General features: G+C 36.7%; 2 protein-coding genes across 7 annotated transcripts in view; both read left to right on the top strand.

Annotated features, from left to right (window-relative positions):
- Window positions 1-11271, top strand: part of LOC148650245 (ras-GEF domain-containing family member 1C-like) — a 52712-nt gene extending 41441 nt beyond the window's left edge. For all 4 annotated transcript variants that reach the window (XM_088603847.1, XM_088603846.1, XM_088603845.1 and 1 more), the window contains exons 9-14: window positions 12-91; window positions 429-524; window positions 2050-2145; window positions 5509-5632; window positions 5819-5891; window positions 6264-11271. In XM_088603847.1, the coding sequence (XP_088459973.1) occupies window positions 12-91; window positions 429-524; window positions 2050-2145; window positions 5509-5632; window positions 5819-5891; window positions 6264-6288 (494 nt within the window). In that variant the 3' untranslated portion in view covers window positions 6289-11271. The remainder of the gene's footprint in view (window positions 1-11; window positions 92-428; window positions 525-2049; window positions 2146-5508; window positions 5633-5818; window positions 5892-6263) is intronic.
- Window positions 11272-13327: 2056 nt separating this feature from the next.
- On the top strand, window positions 13328-19875 carry clk4b (CDC-like kinase 4b). Of its 3 annotated transcripts, none has more exons than XM_088603844.1 (13): window positions 13328-13506; window positions 14506-14663; window positions 16024-16249; window positions 17027-17117; window positions 17461-17527; window positions 17731-17847; window positions 17930-18096; window positions 18229-18323; window positions 18403-18532; window positions 18785-18867; window positions 18976-19055; window positions 19284-19374; window positions 19498-19875. In XM_088603844.1, exons 2-13 carry the CDS (start codon window positions 14506-14508, stop codon window positions 19645-19647), a joined length of 1455 nt encoding a protein of 484 aa, XP_088459970.1. In that variant the 5' UTR covers window positions 13328-13506; the 3' UTR covers window positions 19648-19875. The 3 variants fall into 3 exon arrangements, with proteins under 3 accessions (XP_088459970.1, XP_088459968.1, XP_088459969.1); XM_088603842.1 differs by having other exon boundaries at window positions 18785-18876; XM_088603843.1 differs by having other exon boundaries at window positions 13355-13506; window positions 14467-14663; window positions 18785-18876.
- The last annotated feature ends 3403 nt before the right edge of the window (window positions 19876-23278 follow it).

Genomic DNA, 23278 nt, shown 5'->3' with positions numbered 1-23278 from the left:
TGTTCTTTTAGCTGGCATGAATATGAGTCCAGTATCACGGCTGAAGAAAACCTGGGGAAAAGTTAAAACTGCAAAATTTTTCATTTTGGAGGTAAATTCTGACCATATTCCTCATTTCATACTTCTGCAACTCCTTCATTATGCCAAATGCCTGTGTGAGCATGTTTTTTAGGTATTCAATGAAAAGTTATATATCTGATTATACTTCAGAGCTTTAGCTGCCTGCTCAATATCTATTTCAAGGAATCATATATCTTATAATTTCATGGTTTGTAACATTTAACATTCTGTCATTAACTCTCGAGGCTGGAGCTATTAAGACTGAGATATTTAAACTAAAACCTTTACTTACTGTTGAGTAGTTTGTTAAGCAATTGGGGTACACTAACATTATTCTTAGAGAATATTCTGTCTCTTCCACTATGCAGCATCAAATGGATCCTACAGGAAACTTCTACAATTACAGGACTGCTCTGCGAGGAGCAGCGCATAGATCACAGACTGCAAACAGCAACAGGGAGAAGGTAGAGCATGCTCAAAGAATATTAAAGGCTTTCAAGTGTTAAATTCAGTGAAATATGTTAAATCTTATTATCTGTTGACACCTCCAAGTCACTGTTTTTCACTGGATGTAGAAAGCCTTTGGAAACTAGTATATACTTGAAATCATCCTTGTAGTAACTGGACTTCTTTAAGTATAAGTACGGCAGCAATACCTTCTTGTAGCCCAATGTGATCAGATCTGAAATGCTAAGGAAGGCTTGGTCTTGTGTCTAGTTGTTTGTGGACTACTAAATGTAACTCTTTATTTTAAAAATTTGAAATCCCAAAAATGCGCCTCATTATGGAAGGCCATTTTGCAATTTAGCAAGTAGGAAGTGTTAAACTTTACATGAGACATTAAATTGAGGTTCTAAATACTTGGTTGTCAAAGATCCCTTGGCACTGTTTGTTTTTGAACAGAGGTATCCACTATATCCTGGCTAAATTCCACTTTATGTTTACATAAACTTGCCCACCTAAAGTTCCTCCTTAATTGAATTAGCTAAGCAGTCTCTAAGTTCTCTGCATGATTTGCTCATTCTAAGAAGGAACAGAAACTGCACTTTTGCTATCTGGTAATTATTAGGACAGTATGTTCAAGGTGCATGGACATCATTTTTGGACATCACTAAGAATGTGATAAGGCGATCTGTTTGGTAATCATGCTGTCACGGACGTCCAAAGGGACTAACCGTGGGGAGCAGGAGAGCAGAAAAAGACCCATATGCGTAGCGGCGAGACGGGAAAAAGGCCCGGGCTCATTAGTGCAAAGAGTTCAGGAATGCCGTATAGAAACCTATGCCCTCAGAGAGCGGACGTGGGGCGCCCTGGTGCTAGGCGGGTCTCAGGACATCCGAACTTCAATGCTGAGCGAGGACAGAGTGCAAGACCCGGAAATATATAACCCAAGAGAGGGACAGGAAGGACAGCAGACCGGAAACTAGGGACAGGACAGAGAAGGAGCGCCCTCTGGCTGCAGAGGGCGTGACACATGCACCAAGAAAAACTTTCTGAAGTAAAGTTTTCTTCTCCTTTGTGTCATCTCAACTCTCCTGGTTCACAAAGTAATAACTTCTATTTTAATGAAGCAAAGTGATTCCCCCAGTTTCGAAGATTCAACTTAAGACTAATGGCAGTATTTATTGTAATATTGCACTCTTATATTGACCTCTACTGCCCACAGAATACAAATAAGTCCTTTAGGTCTGCTAGGATACAATGGAGAGGTGGAAACTCTTATTTAACAAAGCCAGTTAAGCCAGAAGTTTCTTTCTGCTGAATTAAAAGAATACATTTAAATTTTAGATATACAGTCATAAACTCCCCTTTAACAGCAAATGTAGCTGGTGCTGTTTATTAAAAACATGCACAGCCGAAAAAAGCATTCTGACCTTGTATCAAAATTGAGAATCCACATTTTACAGTGAATGATCATTGTATTAACATTTTTCAAATAAACAATAACCAACGATAGTAATTTACTGCTTTTCTAATTTTCCATTCCAGATTGTTATTCCATTTTTCAGCTTGCTAATTAAAGACATTTATTTTCTGAATGAAGGATGTGCAAACCGTCTACCTAATGGACATGTTAATTTTGAGGTAAGGACATAAACACTACTCAAAAGTTTTATTGCACTGACATTGACTCCTTCGCCCCCTTCAGAGAGAAAAGCAGATCCCATTCTCCAAGGCCACTTTGGACAAGTAAGGGCATATACTGTACATCAGTTTCATCACCTAGCTAGGCTGCTGTGAAACCATGACCTTTTTCAATTTTGTTTCCCTGATAAGAATAGTTTACTTTAGCAAATGTATTTTTTAAAACATAATGCCTTCTCTTTTGATCTTGCTTCTACCTGCCATTAAGAGCAAATGACATTGAGCATGTTTCCATGAATTTATTAGTGTTATGCAATTAATTTGGGCTGGCTTTAACTTGTACTGCCTTGATTCTTGTACCATGCTGTTCGTGCAAAAACATAACTGTGAATTGTACAGAAAACAAATAATGTTCAAGAGTAAAATTGTAACCAACAGCAGGAAAATCAAGTACAGAGGTTGGAGAAAGCATGTTAATCCTTTATTTGAATGTTGCTGCATAAACACTTCATTATCCCTTCAGAACTGCTACACAAGACATTGTAATTACATTCAGAATACTTTACAGAAACACGCACCAATGACATAACGTTCATAAGAGGTCATGACATTATGTCATTACTGTACATATGTTCCTGTAAAGAATTATGCATGTGATTATAACGTCTTTTGTACCAGTTATGAAGGAATTATTAATCAATTATGTAGCAACATTCAAATAAAGTGTTTCCAAACTATTTCAGTTAATTCCAAACTTTGTGACAAAATGTCAGACCAGAAGTACAGTACATGATTGCGGTCATTCAAAAAAACATGTAATCAGTTTAGGATTACTGGTGCCCCTATAACTCTTAACATGATGAAATTTGTTTTTGAATTCATTGCCTGTGTCTCCATATACCTAGACCCTGTCCCCATATAGACAGATGATTTACTGGTTCATTTACAGAATGATATTTGGGAAAAAACCTTCCTATTTGCAAAATTTAAAGTAGTTATCAATGCCATCCTTCAATTTAAGATGTAGTTCTTTAGTCAACCTAAACTTCCCAAGAGCACTTACTGGCTCTGAGCGCAAATTATTGCAATTTGCTGCTGCCAATAACAGGAGCAATCTGCTGAGTGGGCAGATACTACCATCTTTGCATCTGAGGGTGCTTTCAGTTGTATGATTAACTATCTTCTGCCTGACACTCGGCACTTGTTAACATAGACCTGTATTGTTATGTGATTTACATCTTATTGATCACTCTGTTCTTTTTTGCACTGCTCTATTTTGCTTTGAGGAAAAACTCAGTTTCACAAATGTTCTGCAGATTTCTAGACAGGAAGAACTCCATTCTTCAGTTACACAGTAAAGCCGAATTAAAGGTCAAGCAGTAAAATGTTTTATGTCTTTATAGTACCTATTTACTCAGCTACCACTCTCATTTGTTCACATTTACACAATAATTGAAATGTTCCCTAGATTATTTTGCCCTTTATATCATTCCAAAGAAATAAAAGACACCCAACATAGAGTACAGATGCTTGCCATGAAGGTTCAGGGCTAAATACAATTTTCCTTTATATAACGGTTTTAATTTTTATCATATTTTTATTGTACTGTTAGATTTCACAACTGAAATGAAAAAGAATCAGAGTAACATTCCTAAACAACTTATTGTGAAAACATTTTAGTGAGTGGGAAGTAGAGACTGCTAAAAGAACAATTGTGCTTGCTCCGTCTGGAAATATTAAATAGCTTTCTGTTTTCTTCCATTTATTTTGTCCACAGATAATACTTCTTGTATTTAACATGCATAGTGTCATTGTGTTCTGACTGCTCCTGTATTTTTAAGAGAACATCTTCAAAACATCTTTCAGAATTAGTAGGATGGTTGGATTTAAATTCTCATAATTATAGCACATTTCTATCCTTTGAATGCCATTTCCTTATACAGTATATATTTGTTAGGTTGCTCCTAAGTAATTTAACATGTTGAAGACTATACAGTACTTGGTAAATTACCTAACATCTGCTCACTTTTAAACATGGTAAAAATGCCCTTAAATTTGTAACTTGTTAGAATGCCTTTCCTCAGTCTAGTGTACTACTAACACTTAAAATGAGGAAACAAAAAGTAATATTTAGATTAAATCTAACTGATCTAATTATGTAATCTTTAACTACTTCAGCTTTGTGTAACACTGAGTTATTTCCCATAGACAACTCTTGATTTGTGACTTAAATTCTTTAACCAAACTGCTATTAGCAAGTTACATTTGCACTAGAACTGGCAACAAAGAGTCTACAATAATCCTGGGAGAAACAGTGCTTCTGAGAACATTGGATAAAATAACAGGGAAAAGCAGTTGAACAAATATTTTCATACTTAGAATTTAAAAAATACCACAGTTCAGTTGTTACTTCTGAATACAGCTTTGTCAAAGGAGGCACCAGATAGACAAACCTTGAAAGAGGAAAAAGAAATACACTGAACTATACATACTGTATATTTCAAGTTAGGGTCTACTCCTCCTCCACCCTGTCCCCAGAGTACCCTTCATATAGCCTCCCACGTGAGAATGTGCCTCTCATCATGTACCAATTAGGCAATTGATTAACTAATTCACCTCAAGAGAATCTATATACAAATTATTATGGCCCAAACGACCTGTAGTGTCAGGTCATCTGAAACCTATATATTAATGCTGCTGGCCCACAACAGTGTCCTTGCAAGTGACCTTATTTTTTATTCATCCAATGCTCTACTGTGCAGGGGAAGTAAAGTTTATAATTAAAGTAGGGTAGAAATGAACTGTAGAATAAAACTGTAATCTAAATGAATATAATAACATACGAAACCTTTTGTGTAAGCACCCCAATACAGGACACCAATACCCAAAGTACTAAATGCATTGTTTCAGGCGATTTAACAAAAATACTGTATATTGACTAACATGATCTTGTGACATTCTTTTTTCATAAATTAAATTTAAAGGTTATTTGAAACAGATGTCCAGTGCTTGTAGCTATAGAGATTTAGCCAATATCTCTATTGTAACGTCCATAACTAAAAATGTAAAGAGGATAGCACCCATCTGCCATAGTCAAGAATATGGAATATCATTAACCTGAGACATTAAAAGTTAATGATTACTAAAAAAATGAAGGCTCTCTTTCAAAATATACAGCTGCAGCCGTGTAGAAAAATTATTTGAGTTTGTCTGTCTTTTTATAAAAACATGAGATTTCGGTTTACTGTTATTGCATAAAGAGCCAGAGCTTTTGAAAAAAAAACTTTTGTATTTACAAGTACACATTTACAGATAATCCTACAATGACACACTTTAGCACTATTACTTGTTGTTCTGTTCTAGAAATTCCTGGAACTGGCTAAGCAGGTGGGAGAGTTCATGACCTGGAAGCAGGTGGAGTGTCCTTTTGAACAGGATAGAAACATCATCCACTACCTGCATAATGCTCCTATTTTCAACGAGGATGGTGAGGTTTACAGTAAATAGGCTGTATACTGTATGCTGTTCCTTAGTGAACATAGGTTAGTAACAGTGATGTTGGTAATGTGTTAAAATGCTCCGTACTTGTGTTAAAAATGACCTTGCCTTGCATTATTGGTGTAGTGGTAATAATATTGTGTTCACTGTAATTTTTTCTATTTGTGCCTGATAGGCCTTTACCTGGCATCCTATGAAAGTGAAAGCCCAGAAAACCAAGTAGAAAAAGACAGGTGGAAATCTCTCAGGTAAGATGTCAAATCAAATGGTTTTAGATCATGTTTCAGAAAGAGAAAATAAGGGTGTATCTGTTGAAGGATTTCTCAGCTGACAAGAGCACAGTTGAAAATCTATCCATTCATTTTCTTATCTTATTATCCTCAGATCCATCAACAACTAGCAAGCAAGTGTGGTAGATATATTGAATGGCCACCTCTATTGTTTTTTTATATATATCTGTTTTTATACCTACTACCCAGAATACTGTATGTTGACCAAGAGCTACCACCTGATCAGTGCAGAATGCCAATGCATTTGCATAAGAAAGTGTCAGTACTGCACTGCTTGATTAGCTCTGAAATGGATGTGAGCATTCTGCTAACCCCTTTCCTTTCTTTTAGATCAACAATCCTGGGCAAGACATGAGAACAACACTGCAGAAAATTCTTGAAGAAAAGTATATGTTCTTTGCACTAAACAGACTGTGAAGGAACCTAGCTGGTACTTAGGTACTTGTATTATAAGTATGATGAACAGGATTCATCATGCCACCAAACAAGGAAAAATGTACAGAGCTGTACAGTACAGGAAAATACTAAGGATTTGAGATGCCCTTACAAAGTGTTAGAATGTTTTTGCTCTTTGTTCTAAATCTTGAACTGGGACCAGACTTATCAGATGTATATATAGTGAACTTTTTCATTGCTGTTGTTGCTCTTGCTGTTGTTTATATTCATCATCTTTGAAATGTGCTGATTTACCTTGCAAAAGCAATCATTTGCTTTTAGTTTTTTTTCTCCCCTAGATGATGGTGTGAGTCTTGTTAATGTACTATACATTGTTGACTAACTTTGATAGTTGGGGTGCTATTTTGCCCTTTCTGTGGGCCTGGGCACCAAACTGCCCTTCTGAAACAGAGTCTTGAATCTAAACTGTGAAAGCACCCCCATTCTCACTGTAGCCAGACATTCTGTAAACAATTCACTTGTCTGCTGAAAAAGCCCTCCAATAATAAGGATTTATAATTAATAATCTATAATGAACTGTATTAAACCATTGTGTGCTCAAAATTCCTATAACATTTACTACTGCTGTACTACAAGCTTAATCTTGGAAAACATTTTAGGGCTGCTCTATGTTAAACTATGATCTAGTAAACTACAATAATTACTATTACAGAGTATGTTGCCTTGCAAAAAAGGTAGAGAATACCTCTAAATAGCAGGTTTGACCTTCACCAGTAGCAATTATAGAACCCACTTAACGTTCTGAGAAACAAAAATCTTATAAAATGTATTACCATGTTTTGCCTGAGAGCAACTTTGAGGTCACTTTGAACAGCACCACCTTCTTTTCCCATTAATTTCTTGGGAAACAGCCTTAACAAATCATTTCAGATACTGTTTAGGCCAACATACATCATGTGGCAAACATTAATATTATAGCAGGAACAAATAATAGAAGCATGTAATTCAGAGAAACAAAAACTCACCTCAAGAAAACAAGTAAATGCAGGTGATGTAGCCAGCTTCAAAATAATCAGGATTTGATTCAGTGTAATCCAGAACATCATGTTGCATTATTTTAATTTGTATTTTAGTTTCCTCCTTTTTTATTGTTTCTATCATTTGATAAGTGTATCTTCCATTTCAAATCCCTATCATTTGATCCAAAAAAATGGCCCCAAAGTTAGATGAGCCATGCTACTCTCTGCTGTGGTTTTGGGTCACCTGCTTCTCATGTGATACTCTTCACTCTTCACAAGATCCATTTATGGAGAGTAAACTATTAGTGTCAGGTCCTCCATTGGGAAAAGGAGAGAAGTTACTGAAACAGGAGCACTTCCAATCATGGGAAGATTCTAATAGACTGATATTCAGTTGTGTGCTCTATCTTTGAGAATTCTGTAATACACAGATGTACTTTTAAAAATATTTTAGCACTCTTGTAGCATGCTGAGAGATATGGGCATTGTGCTTTTCTAGCGTAACACTGAAGATCTCTCCCAGGTAGCTGTGTTTTAGTAATGGTTTTTAACATTTGGGTAAATGTGAATGGCTCTCCTTCCTTAAGAACATTTATAAGAGCTAGTTGATGGAAACAAGGTGATATCATTAAAAAGCATGTAAAAGACTTTCTTCTCAAAAGAATTTGCATAATATATATACAACATATGTTCATTTGTGCTGGAAACAAAAAAATGTTTTGAAATGATTTTTGGACACAGTTTGCTGTGACCTCTAATGTCCTCTGCACTTGAACTTTATTGTTGCTACTGTATGGATGATTGCTGAGCTGTATTCATTTTATTTTCTTGTATTTGAAATCTTGTGGAAAGGGAACAACGTGTTTATTTTTAAAAAAGAAAAATGTTTTTTTGTTAAATTTGCCACTGTAAGAATGCAGCACAAGAGTGGTGTTTGTCTGTCATACTTACTTCATCTTAAGTATTATTACATTTTTTTTTGTAATTGAATCAATGAGGATTATGTTATTAATTTTTAAAGCTGTAATTATTAACTAGCCTTTAGTTATTTCTTGCTGTGGGGGATGTGGGTAAAAAAAGAAGACATGACATTGTGCAGACATTTGTCTTGCACAGTATAAATACTGCAAACCATTTTGTGCATATCTACTGTAGGTCTTTAGTGTTTTTGACTTTTGAAAGTTATCTATAATAGTTTAACCCAGTAGTTCCCAACACGCAGGAACACCCACATCTGTGAGTTTTCTCTCCAGATGAGATCAGAAATTTGGAAAGGTGGAAACATATTTACAAATATGCCCCAAATGGAAAACAGAAATCTATTAGTTTGTGACCAAGAACTCAAGCTGGAGAATTAACAATACCATATAGTGTTACTCCTGAATATGGTTTGAAAATCACTGGGTGTCAGAGGTTGTTGGCTGATGTAGTAGATTAGAAGATATGCATACAGCAGAGTCCCAGATGGGCATTTTTAAAATTTTGCTGTATTAAAGAGAGAAGAACAATGCAACCTTTTTATCTATGTAAAAAGGATGTTGATCAGAAACCTTGTCTCATTAATCAATTAAAAAGCTTTGCTTCAGAACACAAAAACTCAGTTTCCCAATTTCACTGTGTTGCTCTACAGCTCACAATTATTGCACATCATCCTTATGAAGTTAAAAATGGTTAACCTTTGCATTTGTACAGTCAGAGTATCCTGTCAACATCCTTCTTACAGAGGTGGCACCCAACTCTACCAGACTGAAATAAATGAAATTCCTCATTAGTTGTTCAAGTCAACAATTTTCCTGGAATGCAAACAACAGAAAATGTGGCATTTGTAGAAAAGTGATTATAAGATTGTTAACTTTGAGAGATAGCATTCATTATGATGTTTACAGAAGATGTGTCTGGCTTTTTCTTTTTTTGTGTGTTGTTTTTTTCTTGTTTTGTTTTCTGTCTTGATTGGAAGACTACAGCAATCCTCTTTCCTTTCCTCTCAAGTGTTTACTAGGAGATCTGTGTAAAGGTGTGAGGTGGTAGACAGTGGTGGTAGTTGTGATGTGGAACACAGGGCTAAATACAGGGTCTTTACTTCTTTTCTAAATTACAGCCATAAACATTTTTTCTTTTGTATATCTGCCTAACATATCTAAGATGACATACTATATCTGTATCAGTGAAAGAATAATGTTTCAGGATGAAAGCTGCACAAATATGACTATGTGGACATAGCTATCCCCTTACACCAATATTCATGTGAGCATTTTTTATACTTATAGGATAATAAGTTGAGTATTATATTTATCAGTTTATCTCTCTGGAACAAAACATGAAATTAGTTGTTTCTTAGGTGTTGTTTGACTCCCATCCCAGTTTTATAATAACAGGCACCAGTTGTCTTTCACTTACTGTAGAGGCATTTAACAACCACCCATTGGGTGTAAAAAGACAGAGGAAAATCTGAAAATGTTTTTAATATCCATGGCTTATGGGAACAATGATTTCTTTATCGAAAAAACACAGGCTACTCTGATCTGAGCTGAGGGGCAGAGGAAGTTGGAATGTGCCTGGGTATGATGGTGCATGTATGATTATGCATGTGAGTGTGATTATGTGAGTGTGTAGCATGCATCTGGCAGTGATACTCACATGGTGCCTGCTGTTTGTACCTGTGCTTTCCTTATGTGTGGCACCTCTAGTTGCCCTGCTACAGGTCCTAAACTGAACCTAAACTGTACTCTGGTCACAAGCTAAGTAACCTCTTGCCTCCTTTTGACCTTAAATTAAGAATTTTGAATGATAACAGATTAGCTGCTATTTGAAATTGTTATTGGACTCTCTTGTTTTTTAACTTACAGGAAAGGCCTGACATCAAAAACTCTTTCTAAAATGAAAACTCTAGAGACTTTAAGGTTATTCTGTAATCAAATCTGAGTTCTCTGTTTATTACTCACAAACTACACAATCCAAAGAGATTTTAAGATTTCTATGGTGAGTCACATATACTGTATAGGGTGTATAAAGGAGAATAGGTACGTAATAGAAAACCTAATTCCATATAGGAAATTTTATTGCTTCACTGTCTTTGATTTTCTAAACCATTATTTAACCAGATATGTCTATTGAAAACAAATTTTAATTTATACTGATAATCAACAGAATGCTCATCTATACAGCAGAGCTCTTACTGGGCCAATGTGAATAAAGTACTTTGATCAAAAGTACAGCAGCATCACACACAGGATCTGAACCCAAGACCTCAAGTCTAGAGTCCTAACAACTCCTCCATGCTACTGCCACACCATAATGTTAATAAAGAATTAATTCATGTAGATGCATAATCAATACACGGTTATCCCTATTCACAAAGAATGAACATATTTTGTTGCTTTCTCTGCAATTTTGCAATTTATTTTTTATTAGCTTGATAAATTGTATTTTCCAGTTGGTAGACCATTGGTTTTGGTTTAGGGTACAGATCATCTCATATTTAAGTGCCCTGGTGGCACTATGACATTGAAAAAGTCTGTTGTCCATAAAAATAGATAAACTATTTGAACAAAACATAGAAATGTGTCCATAGTATTGTTGTTGTTTTTTAAATATTTTAAGGGAACATTTCACAAGAAAAAATGGTCCCTGATGCTTTGTGAATAGGTACTGCTGTGATGTTTGTGTGACTGTATTTTTTTGTATATTTTTTTAGTTCATTTGCTTCTTATTTAGACCCCAATCCATCCCGGACAATTCCTGCCTCTGCTGTTATCTTTCAACACTGCTTCAACTGATGTTTTCGTGTTTATAATTTATATATTGACTGTGTAATTTATACTGTGTTTTAACAGTTTGCCTGAGATGTCACTAATTTATAATTACTTTTTTGTAAAGTGAGTGCTCAAAATTGTCTATGAAATAAAATACAAATTAAAACCCTGTATTATTTTTCATTTTATTTGTGTGTGCGCTCTTCCTCTTGCTTGTATTGTGTGGTGAGTTAGTCATTCTTTACATGATTATACTCACTTGAGATGGCTATGATGACTTTATTTTTCTTCTTAATCAGGAATGAATTCCATATAAAGGCATTTTCACTGGAAGCTGTGCACATTTTTATTGTACTTGGACCATTAATTAGTTACATGAAAAAGTTCACTTCTTGTGATTCCTAGCCTTGCAACCCAACTCTTTCCACAGGCTAAATTTGAGTGAAGCTTTGGGGACTACATTCTCTGCAGCTGGAAATGACTTCTTGTATTCCACAGTTACTAAAAACTATTTCTAGCTACTTTCAGCTTTAATAAATACTGTTTAAAACTCAAATAATGCTCAGATTCAGGAGCATTCCTATTTCAGGTTTCCCATTATTCAAGATTTATTTTAGACGTTCCTTGTATTTGATATTATTAGGCAAGCATAAAATTAATAAAATAGCAATTGTAGCCATCAATCCTTATCAACACATCTCAAAAGTCACACAAGATAAGTAGAGAATGCAGATTGTGAGCTTCTCAGGCAGTAGCTTTAGTTTATTAGCATAAGGATTATAGGCTTCAAAGTAGTGACTGAAATCATGTCTTTTTTTTTCTTCACACTCTTAAAACTGCTGGCATTCTGAGCCTTTGCAGCTTGAGAATTTAACACCAGATAGGTTTAGTTTGACAAAAGAGCCATTAAACTTGTGACAATAAAGGTCCTGTGTCAACCAAGATGATGGCCTGACATACAGTATATACTGTATATATTTAAATATATATTTAAAATATATATTTAACAAACTTTCAAAATCTTCTGGTTAGGAACTATCACAATTGAATTCAAATTCACACTTGCTACAGTTAATAAAGCTTTTAAAATCTGCACATTAAAAAATGATAAATCTACTTCTGTCCCTGCAATGGCTCAGAAATTACATTAAGAATAGTGGCCTATCACCCTAACTACTCCTGCTCAAAGATTTGAGGTTTAAGTTTGGCCAGTTAACCTTGGATATTATAAGACCTGGGAATTGTTTAATAGTAGTATCACCAGGATTAACATACAGTATGTGAAAAAAGTACATGAGAATGTGTCAGGTTAAGAATGACTCAAAATGGCTGTATTATTGATGTCCAAAATGTCCAAAGGTTCAACAGGAGGACACTATCTCCTGTTGGTTTATCCCTATTTAAACTCTAATGTTTATAAACCATATTCAACAAATTAAGTCAAAACATACTGATTATCTTTTCCCTGTGTATGCCATTAGCATCTGATATCCAATTGTTCCTATATAAAATAGTGTCTTTTGGCCACCATTTTGTTCTCACACCTCAAACTGCCACTGGTATTGGAAACCACTACACCTCAGGAATTTCTGTGATCATTTTTGTTGTTCACAGCAATGCATCAGTTGAAGGCTGTTTAAGCAACCTGTTCCTGTTCAAGGCCTGTTTGGCCAGTTACTACAACTCAGTTACTATATGGCAAAATGGCTTCCGTGGTTAAAGCATAAATCACAATGGCCCCTTGGCTGCTTTTTTTTGGCAACATTAAAATGATTATTGTTTCGGAACTGGAATACTACACTGATTCACTTGGAATTTTGGTTTCACAGCTTAAGAACTGAAACTTGGCAGTTGCAGTAGTACTTAATGCCCACATCACGTGATCACATAGTGACCTAAATGAATCCCCTAATGATAGCACCTCGTATTTAAAAATGAACGGCCTATAAACTACACATTTTGTCGTTATAACACTAGCATTTTTAAAACTTTTTACTGCACTTCTCACTGACTGTATTTACTGGTGTGTATTATTCTAAAATTTCGTTACACTGTGCTGTATTGACTGTATTTGTAAGACCCAAACTGTTCTTTACTCGTCTGAATATTCGATACGAGAAAAAAAGAGTGAAAAAAATTCTACGGAAGGTCAATGTAAGAAACTGCATGTCCCACAGACCTATGCTGTGAAAGCAGAATAAGGGATTGTGACGTCTGAATACGTGACGTAATTAAATAATCTTGGTATTTTTTCCGAGGAAAGTTCTCGGTGGTCACCATTTTGAGGCTGGTGTTTGAAGGGTTGAGAGTGTTTGAATCAGGTTAATGGTTCCATCGAGGTCTTGAAAATATTCAGCGTTATCCACTTTTCAGGGAGATCACGTATTCTTTTAGTTTTTACCAGAGGTAAGCATATTGTAAAGGTTTTTAGTGGATGACTTAGTGTATATTTTTTTCCTTTCACGGATACAAATATAGGCCGGGGGGGTTTAATGGCGGATTGTTTATAATTTGGACTTGATACTAGATTTTTTCCACGATGTTTTTAAAGTGCAGACTTGTATTTTGGGTTAGTTGAACTTAATATATCTGGATTTATTTAATTGAAAACCGTACAATAACCAAAGAGAATTACCGTGCATCGCTACCTCTGTTGGTTTTCCGTAACAACAAAGCCAAGATGGAGGATACTTGAGCGAAGCCCAGGATAAGAACAGCAATCGTATAAATGAAAGAGCTGCACACATCTCGTCGATGTATATGTGCTTATCGGGGCCCTGCACAATTGATTTGAGTTGTCGATACATCGTTTATAGTGTAGTTGCGTACTGGGTCACTGTATTTCTGCTTGCATGTCTCTTCGTGGTTTTATTTCTCTAATGTTACAAGTCATGATGACGCAGACTAACGGAATTATTATGCGCTTCGTGTTATATTGAGACGTAAAGGTACGAAGTCTGTATCAAGGATGTTATATGGAAATGTTAATTTAAACTTTACATCGAAGGTAGTTTATAGTAAACTAAGGTTCAATTTTATAGTTGAAAATTGAAGATTGCATGTTGTTGACGCGACGAGGGCATACAAGGGCATACAGCGCGCACGTATGAAAAGACACCTTTGCATAACCTTTAGCTGTTTTTTTTAAGCGAGTATTTTCTTTGTTGGAAGCGAGGAGACATAGTTTAGGTTGCCTTCGCGGTTGTCTGTTGACAGTAAACGACGTGAATGTTTGAGGCAGTTCTGCCGGTTTTTCGAGTAGTTGTGCAGCGAGAATAGCGACTCGGAATGGAAGCCTGTTGTGTAAACAGCTATGGCTACGGGGAGATTTTGTAATGCCGTGTTACAAAATCTTTAATTTCTCAGATTGTTGAATTTGGACGGAGACCGTTTCTTGGTTTGCAGATGCGTAACTCCAAGCGAGTGCATTCTCCGGGGTGCTGGATCAGAGACGATAGCTGGGAGGAGAAGTACAGCAGCTGTAAGCGGAGGAAGCGATCGCACAGCAGCGAGAGGGAGAACAGACCGAGCAGGCACAACCGCCATCATAAAACCTCAGAAGGGTGAGTAGGCGTCATGTAATGGCTGGCTGTTCTCATCTGACTGCATTGTTAACAGTGCATACTGCACCCATGTATTCAAGTATTGCGATTGCATAAACAATCGCTTCCTTCTTAATTACCGACTGGCGGGGAAAGTGAATGTGATAATTGTTATAGATGTGATCGGCTCAGACGGCGCGAGTGGAAAACTTCAGCAGATGGAATTGATAAGAATGAGAATTAGTGAGCTAGGTTAAAAAGCATAGGTCATTTGTAAATGGGTCTGTTCAAGCTTGGTTTCAGGAGGCTGCAATGCTTTTTATGCATTACCCCCCAAAAAACAAAAGCAGTACACTGTCAGAGGTAATTACAAATAAGAACAGTTAATTTTTCAAAATGTTTTTCGTTTTTCCCATTTATTTTAACGGAGTTGGAGTAATAATAATTGCTTACACTTATATAGCACTTTTCTGGACACTCCACTCAAAGCGCTTTACAGGTAATGGGGACTCCCTCCCCTCCACCGTCACCAATGTGCAGCATCCACCTGGATGATGTGACGGCAGCCATAGTGCGCCAGAACGCTCACCACACATCAGCTATCAGTGGGGAGGAGAGCAGAGTAATGTAGCCAGTTCATAGAGGGGGATTATTAGGAGGCCATGATTGGTAAGGGCCAATGGGAAATTTGGCCAGGATGCCAGGGTTACACCCCTACTCTTTTTGAGAAATGCCCTGGGATTTTTAATGACCACAGAGAGTCGGGACCTCGATTTTACGTCTCATCCGAAGGACGGTTCCTGTTTACAGTATAGTATCCCCATCACTATACTGGGGCATTAGGACCCACATGGACTGCAGGGTGAGCGCCCCCTGTTGGCCCCACTAACACTTCTTCCAGCAGCAACCTTAGTTTTTCCCAGGAGGTCTCCCATTAATATCATGTAAGCAGGAAGTGCAGTATAGCTGAGGAGGAAATGGGGGTCCAGGAAATATTTAGCTCAGGCTTAATATAGATGTCCTGTTTCTGCCCTTTCAGGGGCTTTAACAGGATGAAGCTGTGGCAAAACAAGTTTAGACATCTCAAACTGTCTAGTACAAGTGTTGGTAACATACTGAGTTAGTATATTATATAAAATTGCAGAAAGGCAGATCAGAGAGCAGGTTGATATGAAAGTGGTAAATGTAATTGTTCAAGGTTGATTAGGCACAAGGTTAGTTGAGCTTAAAAATCCAAACTGAGCAGTTCAGTGATATGAAGTCTGACTCATGAAATACCTGTTTCAAAAACAATACTATTTGACTTTTTAAAAATGTAAATAGTTTTGTGTTAAATGAGTTACTGATGTAAAAAAATAATACTTTTTTGTTTTCCCTACAGGCATTACTTGGAGTCAAAAAGCTTGAATGAAAAGCTGGACTGTAAGGACAGGAGAGGTCGTAGGTGCAGTAATGAAGTCTCTTCAGGTTATGACAATGGGCATTTAAAGGACAGAGACTGGCACCATTACAGCAAGTCCTCAGGCCAAAGTGGAAGAAGCAGGAGGAGCAGCCGTCCCTATAGGCGAAGGGGAAGAGAGAGCTTCTCTGCCTATCGTTCCTATTCGGTATGAACATTTTTAGCTTGTCTGTTGTATGTTCAGTCTCTGGTTTAGATGAATGGATTTTTGTCTTCTGCATATAAAGGCCCCATCTTGTGTATCTTAGGTGTTTTAAAAAGTTTAATCCAAGAGAATGCATGTCTGCAATATTGTACAATATGAATATTGGAATTAATATTGTACCTTTAGATCATATATCCTGTTATGCTGGGCTTTGTGATTATTTGTGAGATACTTATAATGTTTAGCTGTTGACTTAATGTAATGAACTAGGAGCCTTCACTGGTCCTAGAATGTCAGAATGATCAACTGTATTGAGTGATTGTAGGGGGAATGAGGTTTAAAAACGCATTTGGGATTTAGCTTCTCACGGAGAAATGAAAAGGGAAGACCATTTGTTTATTAAAGTAAACTTGTGAATGTCTCCTCATGAAAAATCCTTATTTAAGAGAATTTACAATGAAGATCTCCATCTCAGAAGAAGCATAACTGTTTAAAATGCATAAAACGCATAACTGTGTAAAATGAAATTGTTTTGATGCTTGTGTTACCATGCCATTTTGAGAATTATCTGAAAATTTGTTGCCATGTCTTTCTTCTGTAACACAAACTATGTGGCCCTGTGCATTTCTGGGGGATGAATTTGAAATTGCTCCTGCCAACCTCCCGTGGCCTGGCGCGTTATCTGAATGCCTGAATATCTCCCCGCTGAATGAATGAATGGCGCGTTCTGCCCTGAATTCACTCTGGTTTATGATGTTGCGGCCTGGTTGACCTATCCAGAGGAGTCATCGCAGGAAAAGATCCAGGAGTTTTGAGGATGATGAGGAGGGTCACCTGATCTATCACAGTGGAGACGTGCTAAGAGCAAGATGTATAGAATATTTTTGTACCAATTTTTTACTTTTCGGAAAAAATGTTAGCGTAGGATAAAGTGGGGGGTTTGATAGGGATTTGTTTAAAAATGTTTTTTATTTACGTTCTTTAAATAAATGCTTTTCTAGTATTAACAATATTATAGCTAACCTAATTGTTTGTCTACTGCAGAAACACTTTTTGTTAAGGCTTCAATCATGTAATGCTAAATACTAAAGCAAAAATAGTCATTAGCAAACTGAAAAGAATGCTAGTATAACATACTTTTAATAGTCCTTTTGATGATGTGATTACAACTAGTTTTGCTAGATGACACTAACTATTATGTTTTATCCCTTTAGATGAAATTGTGTGCACTTTAGGAGAAGGAGCCTTTGGAAAAGTCGTTGAATGCATTGATCATGAGAAGTAAGTAATTTCACGCTTCTGTTGCATTGATGTGATTGTTGTAGACTGTATACTTTAATATGGCATAATTTAATATTCCATGTTAGGTTTTTAAACTGTTTTTTGGAGACCTAAGTGTTCCATACAAGCCTGATGTTTGCTGGTTTCCCAATGGTCCCTCATTTTTTTAAATGTTGACTGTTTTGTGCGTGTTCTTGTTGCAGAGGGGGTGCTCGTGTAGCACTGAAGATTATAAAAAATTTTGATCGATATCGGGAAGCAGCAGTATCTGAAGTTGAAGTGTTGGAGCAGATAAATTCTCTTGACTGTGACAGAAAATAGTAAGTTTCCACTGTTAAATATCTGTCATCTTGCTTCCTTTTTTGTACTTCCATGAATTCATGATGGTTTTTTTTGTTACAGTGCTTGTGTAAGAATGCTGGATTGGTTTGATCACCATGGCCATATTTGTATAGTGTTTGAATTGCTGGGACTGAGCACCTATGACTTCTTGAAGGAAAATGGCTTTATGCCATTTCCAATGGACCAGATCAGAGAGATGACATACCAGATTTTCAGAGCTGTCCGCTGTGAGTATTTTACACTACAGTGAATAATTTATCCAAGTTGTTCACATTTTATTTTGAAAACCTATTCACAGTTGGGGGCCAGGGGTGTTGCTTGTATAATATATAAAGTTGGGTGTTGCTTTTCTTTTTTAGTTATACATCGGAGCAAGCTCACTCACACTGACCTGAAGCCAGAGAATATTCTTTTTGTGAATTCTGATTATTACATGGAGTACAACCCCAGAATGGTAAGTCTCTGTTTTGGTAGCCTAGTGTTGTTTCAAAGAAGATGGGGTAGTGTTCTTATTTCATTTATTATTGTTTCAGAAACGTGATGAAAGAACCCTGAAGAATCCTGATGTGAAAGTTGTGGATTTTGGTAATGCAACGTATGACCATGAGCACCACACGTCAGTGGTCTCAACCAGGCACTATAGAGCCCCTGAGGTCATTCTTGGTAAGGGACAGATAATTACAAAATAGTTAACTGCACCTTTGGGGTCCTATCATTTCAAAACTTTTTTCCCCCAAATACAGCCTTATTACATTTTTGTTTCATTTGAATGCTTTATTATAGTAATTTATTGTAAGATTTAAAGCCTTCACCTGATAATTATTGGTATGAGGTCTTTTAAGTATTTTAAAATTTGCCATTTTAAATTTAAAACTACATAGCTGTAAAGTAAGGGTCCTGTTTTGTTTTTTCTAGAACTGGGATGGAATCAGGCTTGTGATGTCTGGAGTCTTGGTTGCATTTTAATTGAATATTATCTTGGATTAACTCTGTTTCAGGTGAGTTATGTAAGTTAAAGTACAACAGTTCTTGAATTTAGATACATTTATCTTGTAGCAGTGATAGCTGTTCTTAAAGGAAGTATTTATACTTGTGTTCTGTTGCAGACACATGACAGCAAGGAACACCTTGCTATGATGGAGAGAGTACTGGGACCAATACCAACGCACATGTTGCAGAAAACTAGGTGAGGACTTTGAATTGGGATCTTATCAAAGTATGGAACTTTGTGGAATTAACATTCCACAGTTAGTGTTTTGGAGAGCTTTGTCCAGCTCAGAAAGAAAGGTTTGTTAGAACACTTTTGTTCTCTTAAGTTAAAAGACATGCTGCAGCATCTGTTCTGTCACGTGGAAGGGGGAAGTTAACTTATTTTCTGAATTAAATACTGATGCATTTTTCCTTTTTTTTAAAGGAAGCGACGATATGTACATCATGACCGACTTGATTGGGATGAGCACAGTTCTGCAGGCAGATATGTTAGGAAGCATTGCAGGCCTCTTAAGGTAAGAACTTCTTTTCGTAGGTTTTGGTTCGCATGGTGATGCGTGGTGTCTGGAGTTCTATAGTTGGAACTCTTTTATGTTGAAGATGGTGTATAATTAAATTTTTCCCTTCCTTTCTTTCAGCAATACATGGCTTCTAAAAGTTTAGAGCATGAACAGCTTTTTGATCTGATTGGTAAAATGCTGGAATATGATTTTTCAAAAAGAATTTCCCTGGACCAAGCACTGAAACATCCCTTCTTTGACCCCATAAGGAAGGGAAAGAGGAAGTAAAGTCTGTACTGAAATATCCAACATTATACATTCTCCAGGAGAGACTTCAGTGGACTGCATCAGTCTGCCACACAGTGATCACCGTTATGTTGTTATTGTTAACTTACTGTGTATAAATATTTAATGCTGTAATTGGTTAAGCTTTTTAATTTTTCCCTTGTTTTACATCTAAAGTAGGTTTGTACCTTTTTGAAGTATGAATTTCACAATAAATGCAAATGTCAGCTGCCTAATCTTCATTTGTTTTTGTTTTGAAATGAGTTAAGTTTTCAGCATAGGATGTTTTTGAAATTTGATTTCCAGTTGGTACTTTATTATGAATAAATTTTCCAGTGACATTCTGTTCTGCGGTGCACAATGGCATTCTTCTTGCCATACACTTTGGCAAAAGTTGGACAGGCAGTTGAGTCTTTTTAAAACTTACCCACCCACAACATATCTTTCCATAAGCCATAGTCCAGTCCTGACATTTTCTTGACACTGCAGCAGTAGAATACCCAGCTGAATATTTACTAACTAGTATTTTATCCAGGATTTGCTATTAAACTACATTGGTGTAAAATACTGGAGGAGGTCATAAAATTGCTTGAAAATCTCGTTTACTGAAATTAACATTAGGCAGGGATCTTTCCACATAGTTGCTTAAAACCCACTTCGTCACACTAGACCAGTGGTTCTCAAACTGTGGTACGCGTACCGGCAGTGGTACGCCAAATGACCCTGGAACTGTGTCGTGTGCGCTGAAAAATCGGGACGGGTTTTCATATTTTGTATTTTAATACGTGTCGAATACGTAGCCTACGTACTACGATACAGTGCGCGCTAATAGTTCAGTGGACACAAGAGATACTCTGTAATTTTATACCACTCTATAGGAATGCGTGCTACGGGTGCAAATGACCAATTGTATTTAAAAGAAGCTACTGTATCTCCAGCAAATAGGGAGAAAGGAGAATGTGCGTGGTTTTGGAACAATGCTAACTTTGTAAACACAGGAATGCATAGAAATACGAGCTACGAACGCGTGATAACAGAAAAATATTTAAGAACTGTTCTAGTTTGAGAAAAATACACCGAGCGTCTCTGTTTCGCTCCCATGCGCATGAAATAAAAACGGAAACGCGGAAAAATGCAAGCTTGCGGATTGCTAAAGCAGGTAAGCTACAGTACACTATTTCTGAAGAACCTTATTTACCGTTGGCAAAAGAGCTGACACGTATTATGTGTAGAGAAAAAGCTGCTAAACAGCTCGACCTGCTGCCCCCCTCCCCCTGAAAGACACTGTCATTCATAGAATTATTGAAATTAAGGATTATATCAAAAGTACACTGAGTCTGTAGTCGATTTGGCCAATTTGCTCGTTTACGTTAGATACAAGTTTGAGGGCATGTCCCATGAAGACTTTCTGTTCTGTAAACCGCTACCAACAGGAACTACAGGAGAGCACATATTTCAGCTTCTGAATGAATTTATCGAAGAGAATAGCCTCGACTGGATAAAATGCGTCTGAGTTTGTACAGACGGTGCTAGAGCAATGACAAGCCGACATAACGGTGTAGTTGCACGAATTAGAGAGGTTGCTCCAGAAATTAATGTACGCATTACAGCATCCACCGCGAGACCTTTGCCGTCAAGAAAATGCCTGACGATTTAATATCTGTTAGACTCTGTTGTGAATTGTATCAAGGCTCGAAAAATTAATTCACATCTGCTTTGCTCAACTAAACAGGCTCCCCCCTCTCACTGAAATGGTGCTTTTTTATTAGTTGTTGTTAATGTTTTTTTTTTCTGTAAAACACTTTGAGAAGCCACCTTTAAAGGCGCTATATCAAATTAAGTTTATTATTATAATATTTATTATATGTATGTGTGAGTGTGTGCACGCACGCTCATGTTGGTCATTGAGAATTTCTGGGGTTCCTATGAGAAGATGACTTGTAGGTGGTACTTGGATGCTTTGGTTGGATTAGGGGTGGTACTTGGTCCAAAAAGTTTGAGAACCACTGCACTAGACTTTAAAAGAGGCCAGACGCTGGTTTTGCCCAATTTCAATGTATTGCACAACTACAAACGACACCTAACATGATTATACAGCAGATGGCAGCAGTCTAACGTGTTGGTATTACCAGTGTTCATTGGAGATAAGAACACAAATTATTTAACGTGGATTTTTAAACGATTCCTAATTAAGTTCAGTAGTTAAATGGACTAAATGATTTCTATAATATGTATTGTGTGTACACAGTATATTGAGACGAAGTGAACATAAACGCATGCACATTTATTAAACGAAAGCTGGAAAACTGTCCGCTAGAGGGCACTAATGATGTCCTACATAAGTAAAAACAAATGAAGCATTTTGATCCGTATCGATGAACATTGAGCTGGCACTAATAGACTTCCACTGGAAGTCTAGAAAAATACCACTTCTGATTATTTTCTAAATGGGAAATGTCTTCTTTCTCAGTTTTCCCGTTTTCTGCAGAAAATTGTATGCTCTTGAGATTTATTTGAAAGTGTAATGTGCAGTTTTAATTTGAAAAGGGACTAGTTCCAGAGGAGAAAACATCCATAAAAGCTCCTAGGCCTCCGTTTTAAAATGTGACACTGATCCACATAAATTTGTGTCCTGGAACCCTGGTGGCTTGTTCATGGCTTTACTGATACTGTTTTCTTTGATATGCCATGTTTTCAATGTAATTTAAATATGGAATGTTCGTTTTTGGATAAAAGCAACAAGCAGGAGGTTGCTGATGGTGGTGGGACTGCTCCCTTCTTTAAATATAAATACAGTACTTTATTGTCCACTGCTATGGAAATGTGTCTGGCTTCTCCCACAGAAGTCCAAAACAGAAGCAAAACAATAAAACCAAAATAAAACATGTAAAACAATTAATCCTGATCCCTGCAAGAAATTTGCCCGATATGCGCTTGCCTGACGTTTTACAGTTAAATGTGTTGCATATCTTTTGGGACGCTCAGGGTATGAACTGAGATATCTCCTGAAAGTGCATCAGTACTAGTCACAAAACCTCAACGTAAACTGCCGTTTTCTTGTTCGCCTACGTAACTTCAGTACCAAAGAATACACATGGGGAAAAATAAAATATAATTTCTGCTCCAACATACTTTCCCACCAGGAATAGGCTATTCTCTCTCAAGTCATTTCAAGACCCTGGATGATTCCGAATTCTTCCTGAAGTAATGAGTTTTCATGTTACATGCCTCTGTTTCGAAAGAATAATAGCAATATATGACGCTAGTATGAAAATGGAAACAACTGGAAACTAGTTATTATAGTAACGTACTTTAATTGAAATTTCTTTCTCTTATATTTTTCTTCGCTCGTTTAATGGAGCAAACAGCTCCACTTTGAATTTTTTAAGAGGAAATTTGTGACAGAATCATGTTAGATTTGATTTCTGACTATGTGGTTTAAGCAATGATCTCTGCTCAGACTTCTAAAAATATTGCTACCGACATCACCTTTGAGTACAAAGTTCGCTAGCGTTCAGTTCTTTGTGAAAGACTTCCGAAATTCCTACCCGTCTATGAAAGTCTACATCACACTTTTTGAGATACGATTTTTAACGTTTATTTTAATAGTACTTCCAAGCAGGCGCACTGGTGG

Source organism: Lepisosteus platostomus, chromosome 13 (assembly GCF_059453375.1).
Source record: "Lepisosteus platostomus isolate fLepPlt1 chromosome 13, fLepPlt1.hap1, whole genome shotgun sequence".
Taxonomy (NCBI): Eukaryota; Metazoa; Chordata; class Actinopteri; order Semionotiformes; family Lepisosteidae; genus Lepisosteus; species Lepisosteus platostomus.
The sequence above is the reverse complement of the archived record's forward strand: the minus strand, read 5'-3'. Positions and strand labels throughout refer to the sequence as shown.